The sequence below is a fragment of the Malaclemys terrapin genome, chromosome 14 (genome assembly GCF_027887155.1).
Source record: "Malaclemys terrapin pileata isolate rMalTer1 chromosome 14, rMalTer1.hap1, whole genome shotgun sequence".
Classification (NCBI taxonomy): domain Eukaryota; kingdom Metazoa; phylum Chordata; order Testudines; family Emydidae; genus Malaclemys; species Malaclemys terrapin.
The window spans coordinates 27,863,154-27,883,600 of record NC_071518.1 but is presented as its reverse complement, the minus strand read 5'-3'; the positions used below and the strand labels follow the sequence as shown (position 1 = coordinate 27,883,600).

General features: G+C 43.0%; 1 protein-coding gene across 3 annotated transcripts in view; it reads right to left on the bottom strand.

Annotated features, from left to right (window-relative positions):
* NKD1 (NKD inhibitor of WNT signaling pathway 1) overlaps positions 1-20,447 on the bottom strand; it is a 159,086-nt gene that overhangs the window by 26,861 nt on the left and 111,778 nt on the right. For all 3 annotated transcript variants that reach the window (XM_054048668.1, XM_054048670.1, XM_054048669.1), the window contains exon 5: positions 1,841-1,947. In XM_054048668.1, coding sequence (XP_053904643.1) covers positions 1,841-1,947 — 107 coding nt within the window. The remainder of the gene's footprint in view (positions 1-1,840; positions 1,948-20,447) is intronic.

The following is a 20,447-nucleotide window of genomic DNA, read 5'->3' as shown; positions in this document are numbered from 1 at the left end:
GCAAGCCGCTTGCTTTCTCTCGAGACCTGTGCAATCCGATTCAACCAAAGTCACAAAAGGCAAACAGAAAAGTTACAGCACAATTAAAATAAAAGCCACTGTATGTAAGTAAAATAAACAGCTCCAAATAGCTTCAGCATGATAGAGCTCAAAATACCTGGTTGATCTGCTGACTTGAAACCAATTCCCTACAGCAGTTAACAGTACCCCCATCCCCTGCTGAGTTCAAAGGCAGTCTTCTCTCTGTTGTAACAAGCCCGTCTGAAAGCTGCCAAGTGCCCCACACTCTACTGTGGAAACACAGTTTCATATTACACAAACATTCCCAGCCCCTTTAAAAGCCAAATCACATCCACCTAAGATTTAGACCTCTCCTCTCAACACTTGCATTTCTGATTCTTTTATACCTGGTCATAAAATGAAAGATTTACCATTCTCCTAGCCCCTAGCTTACAAGGTTAGAAAGCTTTGATTTGGAGAACAAGGGAAAACTATCAATACTTGGTTTCTTGCCACATATTAATAGTTCCCTGTCCCATACTGTCTACTATCTTTATGTGAGGATGTGCCCTGCTTAGTTAATAACATGGCAATCTTCCCTGCATTAGTCATGGAGCCCAGTACCAAGTGCTAACCTTTGTGGCATGCCAAGAACTACTTGGGAACAAACATAGTCTTTACTGGTATGGTAGAGTTCCAGCTAAACTGGCACCAGGTGTCCACCAACATTTAAGCTTCAGGGCACTGTTAACTGTAATTTGCCATGTCTTTCACGTGTGTGAAATGTCCATTACTCAAGGTAGAGTATAAAATCTGCCAAAAGAAAGAAAGAAAGAAAGAAAGAAAGAAAGAAAGACATCTGTCAACGTGACTAAGATCACAGGAATACTTGCATTTCTCATGGAAAAGCCGACCTTAAAACAGTAAAAAGTAATTTGCACGGGGCTACCAAATCTTCTCCAGAGAAGCAAATGAATGTTCCAGTAACATTACAAGATGGCGAGATGGTCTTTTACATAATAATTGATGAATGCAAAGCTCATTAACATGACAGACTGACAGCTCTGAAAGGCAGAAGTTTGCCACATCTGCTGAAGTACAGAGAAATGAAATGCATGCTGTTCTGCCGGTACCAATGTGCCTCCCTGTTCGCCAAGAAAGACAGACAACTCTCTAGCTGGATGACAGCATGTTTCAGTGCTCATATTTATTAAATCTCTCTCTTTATAAGCAAAACCTGCCAACTATGCACAATGTCTGGCAGTTTTATGATGTTTATAAGTCTACAAGGAAAGAGGCCATCAGATGAATTCCCCTCAGGATCTTTATTCCCCCTCCATCTAATCAGATGAATTGCCAATGTAGGTCCAGGTTATTTCATTCTGAAGGCCCAGACATGAAAGACTGCTGGCTAAGGCACCTTTCACAAATATCTTTTACAGTAGGCAGATTGAACTGAGTATGATAGTGTACAAAAGCCAATATAAGGATTTGATAACATAGTGGGTGGCACATGAAGTTATATTTGAAAAGCTCACAAGTACAGAGCAACGTCAAAATCTCTTTACCATATACTCCAGCTCCAGTGGAGAACTCATCATCATTAGGCTTTATTTGACATTAGAACAAAACTTGCTAACCACCCCTTAGGGAACAATAGCCAGGCAAATAGGAAAATAGAGACTCAAGGCCAAATCCTGTTCTCTGATGTACATCAATCTGATGTACAATGCAATCAATGGGAATTGCACAGACAACTGATGGCCGTATTTGTCCCATAGGCTATTTATCTAACTTATTTGTATCAATATATTTCAACATTCGAAAATGAGGGACTTACTTCAAATTTTAGTTGTTTCCTGGAACTTGTACGTGTGTCACTTTCTTTCCCAGCTTTCTTTTCATCTCCACTGCAAACTCCATCTGTCTTCTCTGGAGGCAAAGCCACTGCAAAAAAGTATATTTAAGGAAAAAAGTTCATAACGGAATGTCAAAGTAGTCTTATATCACATCAAACCAGATTCCTTTGTTTCAAAAGTCTCATAATATTTAGGGTGAAACCTGATTTCAGCAAACTTGAATGGAAGAGATGCTATTATACTTGATTTACTCTTGTATCTGATATACACCTATGAGCAATGGACACTCTACCAGCAGCTCTTGTTGCAGATCCTCTTCAACAAACTCTGTATCAGGTTCAAGCAGAGCACTATGAGAATACAAATCTGCTAGAAATATGAATATGAACTAGTTTCATACTTTTGCCTACCATTTTTCAAAACAGTGGAGGTTCAACTTGCAAAAACATAGAATTCACCCCAGCAAACAATATAATTGAAGTTGAAATGAGCTTTGCATTCTATTCCAACCTCCCTCCTCAACTGCTCAAAAGTACTTTCTTAAATTCTTCTTGGGATAACATTTTCCAAGCCTGGTTGAAGCCACAAGATTATTTTTTTCCAAGAAGTTTCAGCAGCTTTTTGACTTATGCATAAAAAAAATTATACTTTTCCCAATTGTTCAGACTGAACTATTTGCACTTGTAAAAAGCTTTAACGCTGGCATATTTCTGAGTCCTCACCGAGGAAGAAAACGCAATACAAAAGCTTCTCATTCAAGTCTGAGGCACCTACTGAGAGGCAATTGGCACCGCACTGGGTGACGCTCCAGATGAAAACAATCAGTTCAATATTTTTAAAGTTATGAAATTTATGGTCCAATATTTAGCACTGGCCTCAGGTGCAATTTTGGACATGCAAATAATCTTGCCGGAAATTTTGTGCCCACAATTCATGGCAAGTGCAAATATTAGATATTATATATCTATGGTCTTGTTTGCACCTGTGCAACAAAAGGCAGGTGAGAATATGCCTCTTACAGTTAGCATTCTTCCACTTGCACACTGGAATCTGTTTTAACCAATACATTTACCCTTGGACCATTTAAGATCCCTTACTTAGGGATGCCTAAAGTTCTAACATCTCAGTTATGTATTCTCTCAACACAAGACAAGTTTGACAGAGTAGGAATGACCTCCCTCAATTTAGAACCATTTAAAGGTGGACTGGCTAGAACAGCTCAGTAGCACTATGGTGGCTCTAAAGGTATTTAGTACTACTGAGATTCAACGCATTAACTACTTGAGGAGACCCAAGCTATTGTTTAAAGCATTATAACTGTTTTTCACTTTGTTCTTGGCATTTTCTTTAAAAAAATACTACAGGAAAATTAATTGAAAAAATAGAATGACCCTTAACATAAAGTTAAAAGTTCAGATACTCCCAAAGCTAACATTTCTACTACACATGAACTCACCCGCATTGCACACATGTGGCAACTTCTCATCCTCATTTCTTTGTTAAATTTGAATGCTATATTTGGTTTTGAATACTGTGTTTTGTTTTTTTAAGCTTATGGCATACCATAAAATATACCTGATTTACAGAGAAGACAAGTTAACAATGAGGTAGAAACCTTAACCTTTAGAATTTCCTGACAAGTATTTCACTTTTTTGCTTTAATGTTGTATTAATGCCAACCTACACAGACATACACTCACTAAATTTATTATACACATACTCACACATGACACCTAGATTATGCTGATGATTGGCGCGCTCTAAATATCTGAGACAGACAGAGATAGATATTTGCAGGGGCGGCTCCATGCATTAGTGCACCAAGCACGTGCCTGGGGCAGCAAGCTGTGGGGGGCGGCGTGCCGGTCGCCGTGAGGGCGGAAGTCAGGCTGCCTTCAGCGGCATGCCTGCGGGAGGTCCGCCAGTCCCGCGGCTTCAGCGGCAATTTGGTGGCGGGTACGCCGAAGGCGTGGGACCAGCAGACCTCCCGCAGGCGCACCGCCGCAAGCCGCCTGACTGCTGTGCTTGGGGCAGCAAAATACATAGAGCCGCCCCTGGATATGTGGTCATGTTAACTAAGCAAGTTAAGCCCATTAGAGAAAATACAGTCACTTCATGAAAAAGCATTTAAGAGGATATTGTATTTTTTTTTTTTTTTTGTATTCTGGATAATGTGCTCACCACCACTGTGGTGCAGTGGATCCTTGTCCTGCTAGCTGGAAGAAAAGAGGTTGTTGCCTCTTTAAGAGCTCCCCCTGCAAGTGGTAGCAGAGATGGATGAAGGGGGCATATTTACATGTACATTGCGGAGAAACTAAATGAATTCTTTGCATCACTCATCACTGTTGAGGGAGATTCCCAAACCTGAGCCATTCTTTTTGGGTGACAGATCTGAGGAACTGTCCCAAATTGAGGTGTCATTAGAGCAGATTTTGGAACAAATTGATAAACTAAACAGTAATAAGTCTCCAGGACCTGATGGTATTCACCCAAGAATTCTGAAGGAACTCAAATGTGAAATTGCAGGAATACTAACTATCATCTGTATCCAATCATTTAAATCAGCTTATGTACCAAATGACTGGACGATAGCTAATGTGACACCAATTTTTAGAAAGGGCTCTAGAGATAACCCTGGCAACTACAGGCCAGTAAGCCTCACTTCAGTACCGGGCAAATTGGTTGAAACTATCGTAAAGAACAAAATTGTCAGACACATAGATTAACATAATTTGTTGGGAAAATAGTCAGCATGGTTTTTGTAAAGGGAAATCATGCTTCACCAATCTACTAGAATTCTTTGAGGGGGTCAACAAGCATGCGGACAAAGGAGATCCAGTGGATATAGTGTATTTAGATTTTCAGAAAGCCTTTGACACGGTCCCTCACCAGAAGGCTCTTAAGCAAAATAAGCAGTCATGGGATAAGAGGGAAGGTTCTCTCATGGATTGGTAACTGGTTAAAAGATAGGAAACAAAGGTTAGGAATAAATGATCAGTTTTCAGAATGGAGAGAGGTAAACAGTGGTGTCCTCCAGGGATCTGTTCTGGGCCCAGTCCTATTTAACACATTCATAAATGATCTGGAAAAAGGGGTAAATAATGAGGTGGCAAAATTTGCAGATGATACAAAACTACTCAAGATAGTTAAGTCCCAGGCAGACTGCGAAGAGCTACAAAAGGATCTCACAAAACTGGGTGACTGGGCAACAAAATGGCAGATGAAATTTAATGTTGATAAATGCAAAGTAATGCACATTGGAAAACATAATCTTAAGTATACATATACAATGATGGGGTCTAAATTAGCTGTTACCACTCAAGAAGGAGATCTTGGAGTCATTGTGGATAGTACACTGAAAACATCTACTCAATGTGCAGCAGCAGTCAAAAAAGTGAACAGAATGTTGGGAATCATCAAGAAAGGAATAGATAATAAGACAGAAAATATCATATTGCCTCTATATAAATCCATGGTACGCCCACATCTTGAATACTCCGTGCAGATGTGGTCGCCCCATCTCAAAAAAGATATAGTGGAATTGGAAAAGGTTCAGAAAAGGGCAACAAAAATGATTAGGGGTATAGAACAGCTTCCGTATGAAGAGAGATTAATAAGACTGGGACTTTTCAGCTTGGAAAAGAGATGACTAAGGGAATATGATAGAGGTCTATAAAATCATGAGTGATATAGAGAAAGTAAATAAGGAAGTGTTATTTACTCCTTCTCATAATACAAGAACAAGGGGCCACCAAATGAAATTACTAGGTAGCAGGTTTAAAACAAACACAAGAAAGTATTTTTTCACGCAGAAAATGGCTGGACTGGAAAGGGGAGGGTACGCCTTTGCTGTTGACTGGAAGCATTTATACCCGGTGCAGTCCCGGAGAAGCTCTCTCTGTCACCTGGATCGGATAAACAAAGGTCAGAGGAATTTGGGGAAGATCCAAGAATATTTGGTTTACATTTGCAGGGCAGAGTGTGGTGTGGTGCAGTGAAGCCCCCCTGGATGGATAAGACCAGGAGATATGTAAATATGGAGGTGACCAAATACAGACATAACCAAGGGAGATGGGTAATTCCATATCCGAACGTATCTTACTAGGCACCTGAGTTATTAAAGGAGGATGGGGTACATCTATCCGATTGAAGGTTAGATATATTTTTGTCTGATACTAAGGAAGGAATCAGTGAATATCTGGGAACCTGGTGGAGGTGGAAGGGAGGCAACCACACATAATTGCTGGTGCCTTCTTGTGGCAGATGTCCATTGCATGTACTCATTAGGGAAGGGATATGGTTATCAGATCAAATGGATTGGGAAAGCACTGCAGTAAAGGAAAGCATCCCTTAAGGGAGCTGGGGAAGTGAGGTTCAGGGCTTCTATACAATAGGGAGCCAGGGACTGTGTGTTCATACAATATTTAGTATACAGGGATCCCAACCTTAGTTGGAATCTTTGGGCACTACTGAAATGTAACAACTAATAATCATAAAGAGTTGTACAGTATTCTACTAAGTAACGTACAAGAATTGAAGACTCATTCTTCAGGGTAGCTTCCTCCAAAAACACAGTATTGGAAAACATGGAAATGGAAACATGGAAAGCTAAGATGCCACGTCAGAAAAATGATAAACGATGGAAATACAGAATTCAGATCACCAGAACAACTCTAACTCTGGCCCTGTAACACCACCCTAAGAACAACCAGAAGTGGAGATGTAACATGAACACTTATGTTATCAGTTTTCCGAGTAGCAGCCATGTTAGTCTGTATCCGCAAAAAGAACAGGAGTACTTGTGGCACCTTAGAGACTAACAAATTTATTTAAGCATAAGCTTTCGTGGGCTACAGCCCACTTATTCAAATGCATAGAATGGAACATATATTGAGGTGACAAAATACCGAGGAGAAAAAAAACTTACTTAATTGGCCTCTCAGAGTTGGTAAGACAACTCCCACCTTTTCATGCTCCCTGTATGTGTATATATCTCCTCAATATATGTTCCATTCTATGCATCCGAAGAAGTGGGATGTAGCCCACGAAAGCTTATGCTCAAATAAATTTGTTAGTCTCTAAGATGCCACAAGTACTCCTGTTCTTTTTATGTTATCAGTGACTCTTAGTAATGACTAACCTTTTATGCTGACAGATTGTGAGCACCTCACTTACACTGATGAGTAGTTACTAACAAAAGTAGCTCTGGTTAAATCAATGGGACTACCTGTGTGAGTAACTGTCCACCAATATGAATAATAGGCTCATAAACTGTCCCCTAATGACTGTACACTGACATATTTAAACCAAACTGCCCCTATGTTACATCCTGTGACTTGGCTTCTTTAGAACCACAGACAGTACACTTTGCCATTTCAGATATTTTTTAATGGGGTATATTTGGAAAAAGACCTTTCCATTGGCCCTTTCCTCAAAAGTGAAGAGACAGCATCTCCCCAACATTCCTCTCAATGGACCAACGTGAACTCTCAAAAACACTTCCCTCCTATGGGTTTTTCTGCCAGAGAAACAAAGTTCCCCATTCTCTCATTCCAACACTATGCTCTTGCAAAGATGTGAATGGAAGGTCTGCTGCACGTGTGCAAAGAGTATCAGAACTCCAATTCACTAGCTGGAGCTGAGAGGAGAACAGAGCCAAATAGGACAGAATTAATTTCTGGTTTCAAGAGCTATTCTTCCAGTGGTATGTTTAATAACCTTTCCAGATGTACAGGGCGTATGTTCAGATAGGAAGATTTCACTTTAATGTATGATTTATGTAACAGGGAAAAATGTTTTCTGATAAATTAGACTCCTCAAAAACAAGAGTTCACTGTATTGTGGGAGGGGTGTGTGAAATTCACACGTCAGAAAATCTTTCCTTTGAGCTTTGCTGACCATTGTCTCAGAGTGATCACTGGTCTTGTGGCTCCAGGGAATTTTCCTTTGAAATCAGTTATTCATTTCTGAGCTCTGACACAATAGGGAAAGAAGATAATCTCATCCTGATGTCCTATTTCATTTGCCAAAGAAAAATGGGGTGCAAATGACACAGCACATGTCGAAAGCACCGTAAGGGGAAATATATGCATGTAACCAAGTAGTATGTATGAGTGTGTGTGTGTGCATATACGTGCATACGCACGCACATATGAACTTTATGGTAACGTATTTGAATAATCATTCCCGTTGTGTTGTCTGAAATTAGAGCCCTATATTCTCTAATTTGCTTCTTATTTCTTCCTTACTCTGAACTATTGGCATGCTTTGGAGTCTGCTGCTCAGTTTTGCGAAGGAGATACACACATGCTGAACTTATTTATAAATAAAATGGGAATGTCTCCCTGGGACTGTTCAAACTGGCAGCACTGTAAAGAGAGATCCACTACTGAGCCACATGCCAAGGTTCAGATATATTCACAATGTGAACTTCCACTCAGTCCTGCCAATGATATTAAACTAGACCAGACCAGATTGCTATCTTGAAGGAGGGGGGAGAATTAATAGCTTCATGTTTCCAATGTCTGTGCCATCAGAAATTTGTCCATTTACAGTGTATCATTTGTGCATAAATATTCACTTACCTCCCCACTCACATAACAAGCCATCACAGAGGACACACTATGTACACACGTACAGTATATGGAAACATGCCCTTTTTGTTGTGGGAATCCACAACTGGAAAAAATATATTTTTATTACTTCTCACAGGGACCATATCCTCTAAAACAAATTATGTTCTCTGTCAGAATACTGTGCGAGTTGAAATATTGCTATATTTCTTTAGAATATTCTCTTTTCTTGTTCATTATTAATGGGCATGTATTCACTTCTATGACCTTAAGACACCATAAAATGTTTCTGGACAATATTTGAGATTGGAAACACAATAAAGGAAAAATATATTAACTTGGAAAAATTGTGAAATTCCATTCTTTCATGAAAGACAAATTAACTGACTTAAGTGTACTTGCAGATGTTTTCCTCCAAGGATTGTTAATTATTACCATCCAATTGCTCATAATTGCGAGACACAGAGCGAGAGAGAGTGTGTGATTACCGTTTTAAAGGCATGAGACTCATTTCTGCAGAACTAGGTTCTGTGTTGAAAGTTTTACTCATTTTCAACAATAGAAATAGGTAACAATACCAACTTTTCTTTAAAAACCACCTTATAAATTACAGAACTAGATAAAGATGATTGATTTGTTCTTCATGTCATAGGCGACAACTCCATGGGTGCTCCGGGACTGGAGCACCCACAGGGAAAAAATGGTGAGTGCTGAGCACCCACTGGCAGTCCCTCTATCAGAACCTCCCCCTCCCTCCCCACATCTCCTGCCCGCCACGATCTGCTGTTTTGCAAGGCGTGCAGGAGGCTGGGGGGGAGGGAGGAGCAGCAAGGAAGTGGCACACTCAGGGAAGGGGGTGGAATGGGGTGGGAATAGGCGGGGTGGAGGTGGAGCGGGAGCAGGAGGAGGTGGGGTGGGGCCTTGGGAGAGGGGTAGAATGTGGGTAGGGTCTGGGAGAGAGCTGGGAGGCAAGCACCCCCTGGCACATTGTAAAGTCGGAACCTGTGCTTCATGTAAAAGAAAGCATAGGGCATTTCACTTCAAACAGGCTGGTTTTATTGTAATGGCCAAGGCATCACTCACACACACCTATGTCTTACAGCTTGGAACAGAAAGCTAATTAGAGCTGCATTCAACTTGAGGAGTGGGCGCTTAAACTTTCACTCAGCTCAAGTGGCTTGTCACTTTAGATTTCTCATATCCGAACCCTGACTATGTGTAAAATTTTCAGAGGTCTACACCTCCATTTGAAATTTTTTAGGGTTCCGCAAATTAAAAAAGGTTGAAACCATACTGTGCTAAACTATCTGTTCAATCTTATATTTAGCTGTCACTCTCTTAGTACGTTGCCCAGACCTGAAGAAGAACTGTGTGTAGCTTGAATGCTTGTCTCTCTCATCAACAGAAGTCAGTCCAATAAAAGATATTACCTTACCCACCTTGTTTCTCTAATATCTTGGGACACACGGCTACAACAACACTGCATACATACTGTAAGGCCTGGTCTACACTGAGTTTAATTCGAATTTAGCAGCGTTAAATCGAATTAACCCTGCACCCGTCCACACAACGAAGCCATTTATTTTGAAATAAAGGGCTCTTAAAATCGATTTCTGTACTCCTCCCCGACGAGCGGAGTAGCGCCAAAATCGATATTGTCATTTCGAATTAGGGTTAGTGTGGCCGCAATTCGATGGTATTGGCCTCCGGGAGCTATCCCACAGTGCACCATTGTGACCGCTCTGGACAGCAATCTGAACTCAGATGCACAGGCCAGGTAGACAGGAAAAGCCCCGCGAACATTTGAATTTTATTTCCTGTTTGCCCAGCGTGGAGAGCACAGGTGACCACAGATAGCTCATCAGCACAGTTAACCATGCAGGCCGATAATCGAAAAAGAGCACCAGCATGGACCGTACGGGAGGTACTGGATCTGATCACTATATGGGGAGAGGATTCAGTGCTAGCAGAACTTCGTTTGAAAAGATGAAATGCCAAAACTTTTGAAAAAATCTCCAAGGGCATGATGGAAAGAGGCCACAACAGGGACTCAGATCAGTGCCGCGTGAAAGTCAAGGAGCTCAGACAAGCCTATCAAAAAACAAAGGAGGCAAACGGTCGCTCCGGGTCAGAGCCGCGGACATGCCGCTTCTATACCGAGCTGCATGCAATTCTAGGGGGGGCCGCCACCACTACCCCACCTCTGACCGTGGATTCCGATGAGGGGGTAATCTCATCAGCCACACCTGAGGATTATGCGGATGGGGAGGAGGAGGAGGACAAGCTTGCGGAGAGCACACAGCACTCCGTTCTCCCCAACAGCCAGGATCTTTTTCTCAGCCTGACTGAAGTACCCTCCCAAGCCAGTATCCAAGACCATGACCCAATGGAAGGGACCTCAGGTGAGTTTACCTTTTAAAATATACAACTTGTTTTAAAAGCAAGCGTTTTTTAATGATTACTTTGCCCTGAGGACTTGGGATGCATTCGCGGCCAGTACAGCTACTGGAAAAGTCTGTTAACGTGTCTGGGGAGGGAGCGGAAATCCTCCAGGGACATCTCCATGAAGCTCTCCTGGTGGTACTCCAAAAGCCTTTCCACAAGGTTTCTGGACAGTGCAGCCTTATTGCGTCCTCCATGGTAGGTCACTTGACCACGCCATGCTAGTAGCAAAGTAATCTGGTATCATTGCATGACAAAGCCTGGCAGCATATGGTCCCGGTGTTTGCTGGCATTCAAGCAACATCTGTTCTTTATCTAGCTGTGTAATCCTCAGGAGAGTGATATCGCTTATGGTAACCTGGTTGAAATACGGGAATTTAATTAAGGGGACAGAGGTGGCCATTCCTACTGGGCTGTTTGCCTGTGGCTGAAAAGAATTCCTTCCCTGCAGTTAGCCAAGCGCAGTGTGGGAGGGGAATTGGCCCTGAGCTTTTCACGTTTGGCTAGCAGGGATCTTCCCTGATACTAGCCGCGCGGTGGGGGGAGGGATAAAGAGATCATCCAGAGAATTGGATGGGGGGAGTTAGTTTGTTTTCTGCTGCTGAAGGTTAACAGGAAAACTGCAGCACTCAACAGGCTTTGCTTGGTATGTGGGAAAGGAGGGCGCAGAAGCCGAAAGACAATGGCTTACCATGGCCGCATGCAAGCCGAATTCTGTTGCCTGGACCTGCGTCTGTGATCTCTAGCAGCAAAGCCACAGGCACTCAATATTAAGAGGCAAAATGCGACCTTGCACAGAAATCACATGTGCTATGTAATGTGAATAGTGTTGGTCACCGTGAAAGAGTATAAGCATTGTTCTGTAAAATGTATCTTTTTAAAAAATTCTCTCCTTTTTTCCCTCCCTCCAGCAGCTGCAAATTTTTCAAGCCTCCCTCCTCCATCCCGAAGGCTATCTCAGATAAGACATCAGAAAAAGAGGACACAAGACGAGATGTTCGCGGAAATCTTGGAATCCACCCGCAGTGAAAGAGCTCATCTGAATGAGTGGAAGGACACGGTTTCAAAGTATAGGAAAGATGCCAGTGAACGTGAGGACAGGAGGGACCAAGGTGAGGACATGAGGGACCAACATGAGGAGAGGAGAGACGCTTGAGATGAGAGGTGGCGGCAGGAAGATCAGAGGAGGCAGGATGCAATGCTGGGGCTGCTGCGTGAGCAAACAGACATGCTCCAGCATCTGGTGGAGCTTCAGGAACGGCAGCAGGATAACAGAATGCTGCTACAGCCCCTGTATAACCCCCCTCCCCCCTCCCCATGTTCCATAGCCGCCTCACCCAGACGTGTAAGAACGCGGGGGGGGGGGGAGGCTCCATGCATCCTCCCGTTCCACCCCAGTGGACAGCCCAAGCAAAAGGCTGTCATTTTTTTAACCTTTTTTTAGTGTCCTTTTCCTTCCTGCCGATCCTCCTCCCAAACCCCACCCAGGTTCTCTCCCTCTTTTTATAATCAATAATAAAGAATAAATGATTTTTAAACGATAGTGACTTTATTTCCTTTGAAAGCAAGCTGTGATCGAAGGGGGAGGGTGGGTTCCTTACAGAGAATGAGTCATTAAAGGGGGCAGGTTTTCATCAAGGAGAAACAAACAGAAATTTCACACTGTAGCCTGGCCAGTCATGAAACTGGTTTTCAAAGCTTCTCTGATGCGCAGCACTTACTGGTGTGCTCTTCTAATCCCCCTGGTGTCTGGCTGCACGTAATCAGCAGCCAGGCAATTTGCCTCAGCCTCCCACCCCGCCATAAAGGTCTCCCCCTTACTTTCACAGAGATTGTGGAGCACATAGCAAGCAGCAATAACAATGGGGATATTGGTTTGGCTGAGGTCTGAGTGAGTCAGTAACGATCGCCAGCGACCTTTTAAACGGCCAAATGCACATTCTACCACCATTCTGCACTTGCTTAGCCTGTAGTTAAACAGCTCCTGACTCCTGTCCAGGCTGCCTGTGTATGGCTTCATGAGCCATGGCATTAAGGGGTAGGCTGGGTCCCCAAGAATAACTATTGGCATTTCAACATCCCCAATGGTTATTTTCTGGTCCGGCAAGTAAGTCCCTTGCTGCAGCCGTTTAAACAGAGTAGTGTTCCTGAAGACGCGAGCATCATGAACCCTTCCCGGCCAGCCCATGTTGATGTTGGTGAAACGTCCCTTGTGATCCACCAGTGCTTGCAGCACCATTGAAAAGTACCCCTTGCGGTTTATGTACTGGTACCCGGGTGCTCCAGTGCCAAGATAGGGATATGGGTTCCATCTATCGCCCCACCACAGTTAGGGAATCTCATTGCAACAAAGCCATCCACTATGACCTGCACATTTCCCAGAGTCACTACCTTTCGTAGCAGCAGCTCAGTGATTGCTTTGGCTACTTGCATCACAGCAGCCCCCACAGTAGATTTGCCCATTCCAAATTGATTCCCGACTGACCGGTAGCTGTCTGGCGTTGCAAGCTTCCACAGGGCTATCGCCACTCACTTCCCAACTGTGAGGGCTGCTCTCATCTTGGTATTCTGGCGCTTCAGGGCAGGGGACAGCAAGTCAAAAGTTCCATGAAAGTGCCCTTATGCATGCGAACGTTTCGCAGCCACTGGGAATTGTCCCACACCTGCGACACTATGCGGTCCCACCAGTCTGTGCTTGTTTCCCGGGCCCGGAATCAAGGTTCCATGGATAGAACCTGCCCCATTAACAACATGATCTCCAAAGCACCAGGGCCCGCGGTTTGAGAGAATTCTGTGTCCATGTCCATGTCCTCATCACTCTTGTCATTGCGCTGCCATCGCTGCCTCCTTCTTGCCTCAGTTTTCTGGTCCTGGTTCAGCATAAACTGCACGAGAATGCGCAAGGTGTTTACAATGTTCATGACTGCTGTCTTGAGCTGAGCGGGCTCCATGCTTGCCGTGGTATGGAGTCTGCAGTGTTCACCCAGGAAAAAAGGCGCAAAATGGTTGTCTGACGTTGCTTTCATGGAGGTAAGGGTGAGGCTGTACCCAGAACCACCTGCAACAATGTTTTTTGCCCCATCAGGCTCTGGGATCTCAACCCAGAATTCCAATGGGTGGGGGAGACTGTGGGAACTATGGGATAGCTATGGGATAACTATCCACAGTGCAACGCTCCGGAAATCGACGCTAGCCCCGGTACATGGATGCACACCGCCGAATTAATATGCTTAGTGTGGCCGCATACATTCAACTTTATACAATCTGTTTCCAAAATTCGAATTCTGTAAATTCGGATTAATCCCGTAGTGTAGACATACCCTAAGAGACCATTCAAGATGAAGTGATCTGTTAACACCTCTTCAGACATAGGACACTTCACCTTGAATGGTCTTTTACAATATGTGTTAACTACTTATGCTAAACAATGTGTTCCATCTTGTATTTAGTTTTAGCACTCTGGATATGTTTACACTGCAATTAAAAACCCACCAGGAGCCAGAATATCTACACCGCAATTAAACAGCCCCTTAACCTGAGCCTGAGTCAGATGACACTCAGTAATCCTGACTTTTGTTGTCATCCTCCTAACAAAGATGTCAGACTTCATCCCTTGCCATACTGTTCCTACTGCACAGGAAACAACTCCTTGAAAATATCGGCTGCTACCACAGATTACCAACAGACATTGTATCAGACCAGGGACCCCAGTTCATCTCCCGATTCTGGTGGGAATTTCTCAGACTCCTTGGCATTGAGTCCTTCGTCCTGCAGACTAATAGGCAAACAGAGGGAGTCAATCAAATCTTGGACCAGTATCTTCACTGCTTTCTGAGTTACCACTAGGACTACTGGCTCCACTTGCTATGCTATGCCTAATTTGCATATAACAATGCAATCCATGCCTTGACCCAACATAGCCCAGTCTTTGCAAACTATGGCATTCAACCCTGTTTCCACCCAGACTTACCCATAAGTTCTCCAGTATCAGCCATTGGTGACCCTCTCACCAACACCGGGAGCTCAAGGAACACTTGCAATCTGCCAAAGAAGCCTATAAACACCATATGGTCCAAGACAATCGGGCTGCCCCCAATCCAGGCCACAGGAAACAACATGTGGCTCTCGGCCCAGAACATTAAACCAAGCCACCCATCTGCCAAACTAGACTACCAATATCTGGGCCCCTGCAAGATTACAGAATGGGCAAACCCAGTGGCCTTCAGGATATAGTTGTTCACTTTTAAAGCCCTTCACTGAGAAACCACCCCCAAACTGCTGCAACCCGCCACCCATAACAGTTCACGGACAGGAGGAGCACTTGGTCCACTGCATCCTCAACTGTTAGTGAGTTAGGGAAGACTCCAGTACCTGGTGGACTAGGAAGGCTATGGTCCAGATGAGTGGTCTTGGGAATTGGTAGATAACATCCATGCCCTGGTCCTATTGTGAGAATTCCCTGAGAAGTACCCTGAGAAACCTGGCCCTGAGGCCCTTAGGGGGCCTGGGTGAGTAGGGGGGTATGGTCAGGACTCAGGACCTGAGTCTCTGGACAATCTAACAAGCACAGCTGGCCTCTAGTTGGCTTGAAGAGTCAGCAGACCAGCTCTTAAATCCAGCAGCAGCAGTTTAGCACCTGCTCAAAGCCTTTGCCCATGGTTGCAATAGATCCTGCCCTAGACCCAGCCTTATGCCTGCCTTGCTTCACTTCAAGGCAACTCTGACCCTTGGCTCAGTATCTGGCCTCTGACTTCAGCTCTGACCTTTGGCTCCAATTCCTGACTTCAGCTCTGACCCTGGGCTCCTATTCCTAACTCTTGCTCCAACCTTTAGACACGACAGTCCACATCTTGAACTCTGACACCCCGCTTCCCTCTCACATGGGTCAGTGCTCTTTCCAGCAGTACGTAGGGTTCAGTGTGGGGAACCTCCTCCCATCCAGAGCTGCAGAGATTGACAGTGCCACCTTTGTGGGCTGGGCTTTGTGAAGTAACACTGGGGCCTGCTCAGGGCATATGCTGCAGCCTATCCTCTGTGCTCAGGTGAGCTCCCCAGGACCATATGGGTGCCTTCCTAAATGGCACCCCTAGGTCCACCCACCTCTCCCCTTCTCAGTCCTTCAGATCCTGCTCCTCTCTCTTCTCCTTGGTCTGGCCCCTGAGTCCCCTGCTTGACTCCCCCAAGTCCAGTTCTGCTCTCTCCTGTAGCTCTAGCTGACCCATCTCTCTCCACAGCCAGGGGGAGTGCTTCCGGGGAATGGGGGGGGAGGTAGATGTGAGGGGGCGGTGATAGGCACTGTGGGGGCAGGAGTTCTGGACCATAATAAAGGACTTACTGGGTCAGACCAATGTCCATCTAGCCCAGTATTCTGTCTTCCGACAGTGTCTGGGGCCAAATGCTTCAGAAGGAATGAACAGAACAAGGCAATTTTTGAGTGATCCATCCCGTCATCCAGTACCAGCTTCCAGCAGCCAGAGACTTAGGGACACCCAGAGCATGGGGTTGCATCCCTGACCATCTTGGCTAATAGCCATTGATGGACCTACCCTTTATGAATTTATCTAGTTCTTTTTTGATCCCAGTTATACTCTTGTCCACCACAATTTTCCATGGCAATGAGTTCTACAGTTTGACTGTACGTTGTGCAAAGAAGTACTTCCTTTTGTTTGTTTTAAACCTGCTGCCTATTAATTTCCTTGGGTGAAGCCCAGTTCTTGTGTTATATGATGGGGTAAATAACATTTCCTGATTCATTTTCTCCACACTATTCATGATTTTATGGACTTCTATCAATTCCCCCTTAGTCATCTCTTTTCCAAGATGAACAGTTCCAGACTTTTTAATCTCTCCTCATATAGAAGCTGTTTCACACTCCTAAGTATTTTTTAAAAAAGAAGAACAGGAGTACTTGTGGCACCTTAGAGACTAACAAATTTATTAGAGCATAAGCTTTCGTGGACTACAGCCCACTTCTTCGGATGCATATAGAATGGAACATATATTGAGGAGATATATATACACACATACAGAGAGCATAAACAGGTGGGAGTTGTCTTACCAAGTATTCTCACACTTCTTAACTGTCTGTACTGGGCTAGCTTGATTATCACTTCAAAAGTTTTTTTTCTCTTCATTAATTGGCCTCTCAGAGTTGGTAAGACAACTCCCACCTGTTTATGCTCTCTGTATGTGTGTATATATATCTCCTCAACATATGTTCCATTCTATATGCATCCGAAGAAGTGGGCTGTAGTCCACGAAAGCTTATGCTCTAATAAATTTGTTAGTCTCTAAGGTGCCACAAGTACTCCTGTTCTTTTTGCGGATACAGACTAACACGGCTGCTACTCTGAAACCTAAGTATTTTTGTTGCCCTTCTCTCTACTTCTTCCAATTCTTTTTTTTTTTTTTTCAATTTTTTTTTGAGATGGTGCAACCAGAACTCCATTGCAGTATTCAAGGTGTGGGTGTACCATGGATTCATACAGTGGCATTATGATATGTTCGGTCTTATTATCTATCCTTTTCCTGTTTCCTAGTATTCTGTTAGCTTTTTTTGACCACTTCTGCACATTGAACAGATGTTTTCAGAGAACTATCCACAATGACAAGATCTCTTTCTTGAGCGGCAATAGTTAATTAAGATCCCATCATTTTGTATGGAAAACATAATCCCAACTATACAATGTGCATTACTTTGCATTTATCAACATAGAATGGCAGATGAAATTCTGTTACCCAGACACCCAGCCCTTTGTAGCTCTTCACAGTCAGCTTTGGACTTAAACTATCTTGAGTAGTTTTGCATCGTCTATTAAATTTGCCACTGCACTGTTTACCCCTTTTTCCAGATAATGATGAATATGTTGAACAGCACAGGTCCCAGTACAGATCCTTGGGGGACCCCACTATTTACCTCTCTCCATTGTTAAAACTGACCCCATGTTTCCTGTCTTTTAACCAATTACTGATCCATGAGAGGACCTTCCATCTTGTCTGCTTACTTTGCTTAAGAGCCTCTGGTGAAGGACCTTGTCAAAGGCTTTCTGAAAGTCCAAGTACACTTTATTCACTGGATCACCATTTGTCCATGTGTTTGTTGACCAGCTGAAATCAATAGCAAAACTCCCATTGACTTCAGCAGGCTTAGGATTTCACCCCAGAGTTCCAGATACAGGAAAAGTGGAAGAAGAATCAGTCATATAGTCAGAATTTAAGCCAGAAGGGACCACCAGATCACCTAGTTTGACCTCCTGAGTATTACAGGCTACCAACACCACCCAGCACCCACACACTAAATCCCTCAACCCAACAGTCCTTCAGAGTCAAGGACTGTCAGGACCAAAGGGATAGACAAGAGAACCTAATATGCCTTTTAAAGTCTCTAATTTCTTTTGCATTTCATAGCAAGTTTGACAAATATGATTGACAATCCTAGATCACTGCATAATGTCAATCATAACAGCAGCCTAGTTTGAAAGTTCAGATTATGAACTCCTTTAATCAGGCAATTACTTCAAATTCAAATTCCAGTTTTTACATTCTTTTTGAATACATAAATGAAGAAACATCACCCCACCCCTCCACCAAGCACAGATTTTATTTTTATACCACTGTACTGACTGAAATATATTTCTGAGATACTTAATCTTTGCTTCCCTGAAGTTCTTCTCCCATAACTGTGGATAAACATCCACAGAACAGAGCCAACATCCAAGCAACATTCCTGTTCTCCAGCCACGAGAGAAAGCACATGGGAAAACATGCTTGTGCTGGGTTGGTGCCAGAAGTGTGTGTTCAGCTCTCTTGGGTTGAAAGCTGAAGCTGATGAATTAGACACACCCTTCAAAACAACAAAGATTAAGCTGCCACCTCTCATGCTTACATTTGGGAAATTAATTGTCCCTCTCAAGTCTGGTAGGAAAAAGGCAGAATGCAATTTAGCAAGAGCTGCAATGGTGGCGCTTCACATCGGAGTGGGCCAAACAGTTCAGAAATTCAAGTTGTGAATATGGTGAGAAGCGATTTCATGCTATTTCATTGTCTCCTGGCTCTTGGACAAACATCAATGACAATGTTCAATTACACACCGGCAGGTTTAAAAAAGCCACATGATGTTGTGAGACTAAGAGTCTATTTCCTATTCAGGGGGGCTCATTAAGCGTGAAACATCTGTATATGACCAAAATGGAGTAGTGGCTGTGGATGATGTAGTTCTGATAGTTGGGGGGGGGGGGGGATAAATAAAAAACTGACCATCCAAATTCCTTATAATCCTTCAGCCACTCGGTACCTATTTCCACTGACATATCATCACTAGGAATTTCTGAACTGGAGTTCCCTTGAATGTCATTGGGGTCAAAGTATTTCCATGGATAAATAATATCCAAATGTATGGTTTTGTGCAAGGATTAGCTGACAGTTTCTAGCCTGTTTTCATACCCCCCAACAGTTTGATATAGCTGCATCTGATCTGAATATTTCCAATTCTGGATACAGAATGTCAGCAAGTTTCTAATTTTTTATTTTAAATGCAGAAAATTTTCCGGTCTCTCTATTTAAATACAAACTATTTGCATAAAAGATGTCTAAGCATGTGGCAATCCAATTGCTCTCTACTGGGTGTCTCACTGCTCAAACATGCTGAGGCACCAAACCTGAATTCCTCACACTCTCTCCACTAAACAGTTTGCAGCATTTTACCTGATTCTGGTTTCTATTTCCAATTAGTTCCCCAACTCACTATATTTAATGAACAGCAACTGCCATTTTAACTGCTTTACTTGACCATCTTCACCCAACCTACTTTGATGTTCAGTTTTCAAGCGCCAGAATACCTTTTGGATAAAGATCAGACAGCATTAAACAGAATTACTAATTAATTAAGCAAAGTTAAATTTTAAACACTGTTTGTTGTGTTAGCCAAAAGCCTGAACAGAACAGTCTATTTTTTTCCATTGGAAATCATAAAGATAATTTTTCCCTCCTCCCCATCTAACAAAGAAAAAAAAGTCTTCATACGCTTTGTCTAAGATGATTCAGGATGATACCTGTAGCAGCAAGATTTGTGTTTGATCACCAAGCATACCAAAAATCACATTAGCAGGATGCAATTTGCAATCACAAGCTATATAATTTAATCTAGTAAAGAACTGCTTAAGTAAAAATTGACACTTTCATAGAGATCGCTTACCACTTGCTAGTAGTATTATCAGCTGACAGATGCGGACATCAATTAGCCATTTGAAACTAAAAAGAATACCCTTTCAAAGGCTGCTATATACTGGTTTTGGTTGGTAACACTGATACTGATAAAAATAACTTCTTACCACCTCAAAATAAGTTGTAGGTATGTATGTGCACAGTATTTGCAGTCTTTACATTTCTTTATTCCTTTAGATTCTTTTTGTCCAGGTGTCATAAGGAGAAAAATTCAGAGCCTAAAAAATTCTTTATTTAAATGAAGAATTAGTAGGGAAAATGTTATTAATAATGGAGTTTTTTATATCAGCCCACTCCCATCTAACTTAGATGTTCAAGGGGAAAACTGGGTTTCTGCCACCTTTGCTATTAT